The following is an 8,226-nucleotide window of genomic DNA, read 5'->3' as shown; positions in this document are numbered from 1 at the left end:
TTCCCACGACCTTCTGAGGTAGGTGTCCATTACCCCTAGTTTTGCAGGTGAGCCAAGACGCACGCAGTTCCAGAACGGATGAGGACGGCATCGGACGAACCTTGTCCCGGCGTGGCTCCGGCGGGAGTCCCAGGCCTGGGTCCCAGGTGGTGCGGCTGCGAAGGCGGGGGAAGGGGCTGGGCAAGCCAGGAGCGTCCCTGGTTGGCCCCAGAACAGGTGGACGAGGTCTGGGTCCCGCCTCCTCTCACAGGTCTTGGCCCGCCACAAAGAATCGGCGACGCGCGCGTCCCTGGCAGTCTGTGGGCACCCGGGGAGGGTCTGGCGAGCGCCGCCTCACCCCGGCGAGCCGCTCCACGCGCGGTCCACCCGGGGCGGTGTCCACGCACCCGCCTAATCTCCGGCGCCCAGCAAGGCACGCCCGGGGGCGGGGCCTGCGCCTCGAGGGGCGGGGCGTCCGCGCCGGGGGTCCGCGCGCTGCCCGCGGCTGCCTAGTCCGGACGCGGAGATGCTGCAGGTTCACATCCCGTCGGTGGGGCCCGAGGCCGAGGGGCCACGGCAGAGCCCCGAAAAAGCCCACATGGTGAGCGGCGCGCCTCCGGGGGTGGGGAGCGGCCCGGGGGACCCGCCGCTGGTCTCCTACCAGAGCAGCCTTGGGAATGGTGCTTGCTCCCCGGTCGTGCCGTCGAAGCGCGCGGCTCCCTGCCGAGGGCTGCGGCGGCGTGCGCGGGACGGGGTTGAGGATGGCTGCTTGGGTTCGCCAGCCCGGCGGACTGTGGTCTAGGGGCGGGGCGGCCAGGTGTGGGCAGGGCGGGAGAGTCCCCTGGGAGTCCCGGCAGGCCTTCATGTGCGCGCTCCCCGACCCCACCGCAGGTGTTCCGAGTGGAGGTACTGTGGCGCGGGCGCAGGCACATCGTGCTTCGGCGCTACAGCGAGTTCCACGCGTTGCACAAGCGGGTGAGGCGGCACCCCTACCCCTACCCCCCTGCCCAGCCCGCGCCGTAGCCCCTGGGAGGCGGAGATGGAGATGGGGGGCGGCTCTGGGTCCAGCCTTGGCCACCTCACAGCGTTGCTGCTTCAACCCTTGGAGAGCGCGTACCCGTGGGCAGTCTCCCTGGCGGCAGGGCACGGGCGGGTGCTGGGTGCAGATCCCAGCTCGCAGTGACCTTGCCCCTGGGCGCCCCGCCAGTCCTCAGTCAGTTGTCTGGAGAGCCTCTCGTCCTGGCTCGCCCAGCTTGGGGGTTTGCAGGAAGGAGTGGGGGAGGGCTTCTGGCCCGGGGAGGGGGCTCCATAGGAAGTGCGGTGGGATGGCACCCCGGTAACCTCTGGCAGATCAAGAAACTGTACAGAGTGCCCGACTTTCCCTCCAAACGGCTGCCCAACTGGAGGACCCGAGGCCTGGAACAGCGCCGGCAGGGCCTGGAAGCCTACATCCAGGTAGGTGGGGTGGTTTGCTCATGATCTGAGCAGAGGTGTGGGGATCTGCGGGATCCCGGGAGCAGAATACCCCTTCGCGGGCGGCACGGACTGGTGGCGTGACCCCTAGGCAGGTGGTCCCTGCTCCCAGGCATCGCGCACCCTCCCTCTCCCCCACTTCCCCAGTAAGGTCTTGTGTTCCCTAGTTATGGGAAGTGGATTGGGGTGCTTTCCAACAGTACAGCAGGCTTACAGGCCCCATGGCTTTTCGGGGGGTACAGCCCTTGTGGCTACCCAGGGCACTCACTGTCTTGGAATCGTCCTTCTGTCGGGACTCCCTTCCCACCTCGAGCTACTCTGGGCGCTGCACGGCAGCAGTTGGTTGCGTTGTCCTCTTTAGGGCGTCTTGTATCTGAACCAGGAGGTGCCCAAGGACTTACTGGAGTTCCTGAGGCTTCGGCACTTCCCCACGGACCCCAAGGCTGGCAGCTGGGGGTACGGAGAGCCAGTGTTGTGTGTGTTGGGGAGCATGGGATGGGTGGGGGCACAGGGGCTTGGGGCAGCCAGCAGGTGAGGGGTGGAGCGGCCTGATCCTGTGTTCTCCACCCTCGGGCACCGACCCTAGAAGCAGCTGTTTTTTAGGCCAACCTTGGCTAGCCCCAGCCACCTCTGGAACCTAGCTGGTTAACAAATAGAAGTAGCATCCCGGGGAAGGTGAGGTTTGAGCCCTGCTTACCGAGTCTTTCTTCTTTTCAGCACTCTGGGGGAGTTCCTGCCTGGAGACAGCAGGCAAGTCCCAGCCCTGGGCTGCGCCTGGCTCCTGCTCCCCCTGGTGGCCAATGCAGGGAGGCGCGTCTACTGCCTCTGGCCCGTGCCGCCCACCTCTCGGGCTGGGTTTTACCCTGTTGGGGATGGGTTTTACCCTGTTGGGGCCTCCTGAGCCCAGGGCCCCCTAACCTTTTCCTTTTTATGCCTGAGGGTCTCTACCCCCTACTCCCCACCCTCCGTGATACTTGGCCCTGCCCTTCCCACTCCCTTGTGGCTCAAAACCCTATTTCCTCCCAGCTCACAGCTGCACCACCGGCCTGTTGTCAGCTTCCAGAGGGACCCCTATGTCTGTGCTCCTTCCCCAGGTGAGCAGCTGGTCCACCCTTAAGGCCCAAGTGCGGGTGTGCTGGCCCTGGCTGTCCCCTCTAAATCCTGCTTGGTTCACCTGATCTCCATTCCACTCTAACTTGGCTCTTCCCAAGCCAGTCATGTGAGCAGATGGGACCTGGGATGCCACATTCGTGTGTGGGCTGCATGCCTGAGACTTCTCAGCCTGCAGCCGCCCTCCCTCCTGTCCAGCAGCACCTCTGGCTGACGTCGTGGTGAGTGGAGTTCTCCAGGGACTCTACGGCTTCAGCATCAGCTCTGCCTCAACCCTGCCTGAAGCTGCTGCTGCTGCTCTGCCGCCCACGCCTTGAGCAGCTGCCTGCTGGCACAGTCGTGTGCCTGGGCCCAAAGTGCTCATCCTCCTCTGGCCTGAGCCTAGGGCTTTGCCCAGGACACTCAGGCCAACTTCCATGCTCAGGGGCAAGGAGCAGGGGCTGTGGACGATTGCGAGATGGGCTCCGACAAGGCAGGCTAGAAATAGGTGGCAAGCAGCACCTAGGCTGAGGCACAGCAGGCAGTAGATTTGAAGCCTTTGCTGGAACAGCTTAATAAAAGGTCGCGGCAGGGGCCAGGCCCCCACTGCAGACCTGGGGAGGCACTGCAGGCCCAAGAACCCAGGCCACACACGGGATACAAAAAAAGCCCCTTTTTAATTGGTCAGTGTTGGTAGGAGTTTGTTACAAAAGTGGGCCTGAGGAATGTGGGGGCAGCAGGTCTGCTCCATCAGATGCCAGCACCAGGGCCGTGCAGCATGGAGCCACCCCCTCAAGGGCAACAGGCCCCACAGAAGTTGCTCAGAGGGAAGCGGTCTCCTGGGCCTACTCCTTGGCGATGGCGAAAGGTTTCTCCACCTCGATCTTGCCACAGTCAGCGATGATCACATCCTTCAGGGGCTTGTCCCGGCTGTCTGTCTTGGTATTCTCCACCTTCCGCACCACATCCTGCCGGGGATGCGGGAAGCCAGGGCGTGTCAGGGTAACCTCCTAGGGAGGCGGGTGCTACTAGCTTCAGTGGGGCCTCCTGGCTGGGTGCCGGGGAAGGCAGGAGGTGGAAGGCTCTAGGGCCGCCTTGGAGGTGTGGAGATAGAAGGCTGGGTCTGATGTCTGTGGCTCAGGCGCTTTTGCAAACGGGATGAATGCGGGGAGCCCCCACCCCAGGGCCCATGTCCTGTCCTGTCCTGGAACAGGCCACCCAGGTTGGCCTCCAGCTCCAGCCACTCACCATGCCCTCTAGAACTTTGCCGAACACGACGTGCTTGCCGTCCAGCCAGGCTGTCTTGACTGTGGTGATGAAGAACTGGGAGCCGTTGGTGTCTTTGCCAGCATTGGCCATGCTCACCCAGCCAGGCCCATAGTGCTTCAGCTTGAAGTTCTCATCCGGGAAGCGCTCTCCATAGATGCTCTTTCCTGGAGTGGGGAGGCGGTCAGGGAGGCTGGGCTGGAGTGAGGCCTTGGGGGAGAGGCCTGTCAATCTGGACTGAGCACAGATCTAAAGCACCCACCCCCACCTCTGGCCTCAGAGCCGGATCAAGTGGGGCCCAAGGTTGCCTGCACAAACAGCGTGCATGTGGCTATGGAAGCTTTCCCAGAGGATGGGCTCTGGACGTAAGGTATGTATCGTCGACTTCCCTCGGCTACAAGCAGAGGGCAGCCAGAACAGAAGCTGTGCAGGAGGCCAGTGAGGGAAGGAACCCGCCAGAAAGAGGACTGCTATAGCTGACCTGCTGGTCTTCCCAAGGGCACAACAGGCACAGCAGGTGGGGCCTGATGGGTCGGCAAGGGATCTGGAGACCCAAGGGCCTCTCATCACAGAGGGAACACAAATGGCAACTGGCTGGGAGTGCGTGTGAGGTGTCTGTGCAGGGCTAGGGCAAAGAGCAAAGGGAGCAGGCAGTGGACTGCTGCTTGGCTGCAGAAACACTGGTTCTGGCTCCCCCCGGGATGCAAAGATTCACACTGCACGCCAGTGTTCAAGAGGGACCGAGAAATGCAGCAATAAAGCCATGTTCACTGTTTCACCAACACCTTGCCACTTTACTTGTACCCCCATGGCACCCAGGTTCCTCTTGCAGGCCCACAGGATGGAACCAGGGAGCTGTTCCTGAGTGAGCGGCAGGTGGAAGGCTAAAAACCCAGACAGACTGCACCCTGGCTGGAGGGGCTGGGGGTCTCTCAGCTGGTGTGCACCTCTCACCCTTTTCCCAGGAGAGATGAAACTGCCAGCATCACACGGTGACTATTGGCTGGCAACGCCCCTATTGGCGGCAGGTGCTGTGGTACAGTAATGTTAACCTGTCACTTGTAACACCCACATCCTATGTCAGAGCACTGGTTTTAGTCCTGGCCGTTCTGCTTCCAATCTGTCTGGCCCAGCTCCCTGCTAGTGGCCTGGGAAAGCAGCAGAAGGTAGCCCCAGTGTTTGGGTCCCTGCCATCCATGTGGAAGGCCTGGGTGCAAGTCCCAGCTTCTGGCTTTGGCCTGGTCCAGCCCCAGCTCTGACAGGTATCTAAGGAGTGAACCAACAAATGGAAGAACCGCCTCTCCCCACTGCCTCTTTGGCTATTCTCTAAATCCATCCCCTGGGGTTCAGGCCCAAGTCACCTTGCTGGGGCTCCACCTCCACTTCTGCCCCTCTGGGATCAGGCCATTCCCTGAGACTCCCTGGACCAAGCCTAGGGTCCTGGCTTCCACTTCCCCCACACCTTGGGCCAAGCTTCTGCCCTAGAGAGAACAAGGCTCACCCCTTCATCCCGGCTCCTCTAAGATCCTGGTCAGGTCTTCCTGAACACTCACCAGGCTGTTTCCTGGCCACCAAGCCTGGACTCCCCTGTGTCGGCTGATGGCTCAGCGCCCACCACTCCCCTCGAGACACCACCAGCCTTCTGTCATGTGTGCCTTGGCCCTCCATCCACTGCGACCTGAACCATGGGTGCAATCTCCTGCGGGGTACCTGGCTTTCGGGCTTGTTCCCTTTGTGCTTGCCAGCTGCATGCTGAAGGACACTGTAACAAAGCCCGAGTTCTACAAACCGGCCTTTGGTCACCTGTGAGCCTGCAGGTGTTGTGTGGGCAAGTGGGCGGTTGGTCGGCATGCCCTCACACCGTGGGCACCATCACCCGCTGCTGCAGGGAGCCCCTCAACAGCCACAGTGTGGTCTAGGTGCCAGTGCAGGCTTTGTGTGCCTGATGAAGACTGGCCAGCTTGGGCGTCTGCACTGCACTCCCGGGGGCCGGGGGAGAGGTCACCAGGCTGGCTGTAGGTGTGCCGCGGCAGGTCTGTCTGCTCCTGCCGCTTTGTACTGGGTTCCCACCGCCAGGAAGATGCCCCTGCTCTCCATGCAGGGGACAGACTTGCCCCCAGAGCAGGGGGACAAGGCCACATCTACCCCACATAACCCTGCCCCGCCACCTTGCAAGCTGCAGGGACAGATGCCCCAAGGACCGGGAGTTACCTCCTGTGCCATCTCCCCTGGTGAAGTCTCCACCCTGGATCATGAAGTCCTTGATCACACGATGGAATTTGCTGTTTTTATAGCCAAATCCTTTCTAGAGAAAAGGGTGAGCGGGTAAGGTGGTGTGTCACGCAGGGCCCAGCCTACAACTCATGCACATGGCCGAGGAGACGCTGCCACAGGGCACCCTACCAGCTTGGAGTGCCACCTGGGAAGCAGTCCCCAAAACGCCTGGGCTTCCACATGCCCCCTCCCCACCTCTACACGATTCCCAGGTTGTCTGCAACACTGGCTCACTTAATACCTGTCCCTTCTCATGTCTTCTGGACAGAGGGAGGGATGTAAGAAAACCACCTCTACCACCCAGGTGGGAGACCCGGATAGGGTTCAGGGCCCCTGGCTTCTACCTGGCCCAGCCCCAACTGTTGTGGGCATTTGGAGAGTGAACCAGCAGGTAGACTATTCCGCTCTCTACTACCCAAAAGTAATTAAAACACAAACAACAAAAAAGAACAAAAAACCCACCTGCTGGTCAGATGGGAAGTTAGCATGCAAACTGTTTAACAGACACTGTTGTTATCTTAAAGCCAGGTCTTATCTTAGTGGATGATGACCCCCTTTTGGAAAGCTCTGGGCCCCTTACACTTAAGCCCTGACAACCCTGGGGTTCCCAGGTAATGCCTGGGGGTGAGGGTGCCTCTGCTGCCGGCCCAACTGCTGACTGCATCCACATCCCCTGCCCTACTCACTCACCTCTCCTGTAGCTAAGGCCACAAAATTATCCACCGTCTTTGGAACGGTCTTTCCAAAAAGGCCAAAGACCACCCGGCCTACATCTTCGTCTCCAATTCGTAGGTCGAAGTATACCTGGTGGGAAAAGAACAGTTATTCTTTGCCAAGGGAGGGGGTCCGGAGGGAGGGGGGAGCCCTATTTTTAGAGCAGCAGGAATCCATCCGAATCTGTTCTGTGGGGAAAGGGAGAGGGCTTTTTTTCCCCCCTGGAAAACTCTCCTTAAAAGACTAAGGCTAACAGCGTTTGCCATTTTAGCAGGCACAGAATTGGGAAATGACCCTTTCAAAAAGCCCATTCAGGACCAGGGCCAAGCCACCATCCACGTCTAAGCTACATTCCCGGGACTGTCTACTTGGAAACGCTGTCCGCACCGCAAGGTATCTGCAAATCGCTTTGGAGGCTGCCGGCCCCGGCTGGGCATCTCGGCCTCGGGCTCACTCCGCGGGTGGGTCAGGGGAGCGGCCGGAACAGACGGACAGGACGCCCCGGGGTCCTGGGGAGGGGCTCCAGCCGGGGGCCAGAGAGGCGCACCCACCGGGACCGTCCACGCCTCGGACATGCCTGGCCGACGGCCAGCCGCGGAAGGCCAAGGCGGCAGAGGGCGGGCCCGGCCGGGGAGCGAGGGGAGCGCAGACCTTGACGGTGACTTTGGGGCCTTTCTTCTTCTCGTCGGCCACCGAGGGCCCTGGCAGCAGCAGGAAGAAGACGGAGCCCGCGACGAGGGCGGCAGCGAAGAGCACCTTCATGTTGCGCTCCGACAGGCGCAGCATCCACCGGCAGGAGCGAGCGCGGCCCGGGCAGCCAGCACCGGAAAGAGGCGGGGCCGCGGCGGCGTGGACGTCGGCGCCGCCACCGCGCGGGGCGGGGCGGGGGGTGCCGGCGCGCCTCCAGGGCTGCTGGCGGGAGGCGGGCGCCGTTTCCCCCCTCCGGCTCGGCGCCGGGTAGTAGGGCCCCCGAGGGGGCGGGGCCCGACGCGCAGGCCGGCCGGGCGGAGACGCGGACTCGTGGGTGGTTGCCACGTTATGGCTGCTTCATTGGGTGTCTGGGCGCCCCTTCCCACCCACAGGAAGGCGGTCAGCGGAAGGCGGAATCCCTGCGGTCAGCGCCGGGGGACCGGGGAACCCAGGAGCAGACTCCGAAGCCCGGCCAGCCTAGTCTCCTGGGCAGCCGCTCTGGGCTGCTTTCGGACGGGCGAGGTGGAAGGCTGCGCGCCGGCTGCACGGGGACAGAGGACGCCGACCGCTATGTCGGGCCAGTCAAAACGTGGTCACCATCGGAGTGGGGTTACTGGTGATGCCTGCTAGAAGGGCACGTCTAAGCTTCCCCATGGTAATCCCACCCAGAGCCTTCTACTTGCAAACTTGCTGCAAACCTCACCTCTCTTTCTCTTCTGGAAGCCTCTTGTATTTTACTGC

General features: G+C 62.2%; 2 protein-coding genes across 5 annotated transcripts; one reads left to right on the top strand and one right to left on the bottom strand.

The window, feature by feature from the left end:
• The first annotated feature begins 451 nt into the window (after nucleotides 1–451).
• On the top strand, nucleotides 452–3,209 carry SNX22 (sorting nexin 22). 4 transcript variants are annotated; one of them, XM_004578346.2, is made up of 7 exons: nucleotides 452–580; nucleotides 871–954; nucleotides 1,330–1,434; nucleotides 1,814–1,908; nucleotides 2,170–2,202; nucleotides 2,479–2,546; nucleotides 2,764–3,209. In XM_004578346.2, the coding sequence occupies exons 1-7, from the start codon at nucleotides 506–508 to the stop codon at nucleotides 2,877–2,879; spliced, it is 576 nt and encodes a 191-aa protein (XP_004578403.2). In that variant the 5' UTR covers nucleotides 452–505; the 3' UTR covers nucleotides 2,880–3,209. The 4 variants fall into 4 exon arrangements, with proteins under 4 accessions (XP_004578403.2, XP_058521674.1, XP_058521676.1 ...); XM_058665691.1 differs by having other exon boundaries at nucleotides 2,761–3,209; XM_058665693.1 differs by lacking the exon at nucleotides 2,170–2,202.
• On the bottom strand, nucleotides 3,200–7,752 carry PPIB (peptidylprolyl isomerase B). The gene is made up of 5 exons (XM_004577995.2): nucleotides 7,447–7,752; nucleotides 6,772–6,885; nucleotides 6,019–6,112; nucleotides 3,790–3,974; nucleotides 3,200–3,509 (listed from the first exon to the last, which is right to left on the bottom strand). The coding sequence occupies exons 1-5, from the start codon at nucleotides 7,579–7,581 to the stop codon at nucleotides 3,387–3,389; spliced, it is 651 nt and encodes a 216-aa protein (XP_004578052.1). The 5' UTR covers nucleotides 7,582–7,752; the 3' UTR covers nucleotides 3,200–3,386.
• Nucleotides 7,753–8,226: the final 474 nt, after the last annotated feature.

This window comes from Ochotona princeps, chromosome 6 (genome assembly GCF_030435755.1).
Source record: "Ochotona princeps isolate mOchPri1 chromosome 6, mOchPri1.hap1, whole genome shotgun sequence".
Lineage (NCBI taxonomy): Eukaryota > Metazoa > Chordata > Mammalia > Lagomorpha > Ochotonidae > Ochotona > Ochotona princeps.
This window is presented reverse-complemented; position numbering and strand designations above follow the sequence as displayed.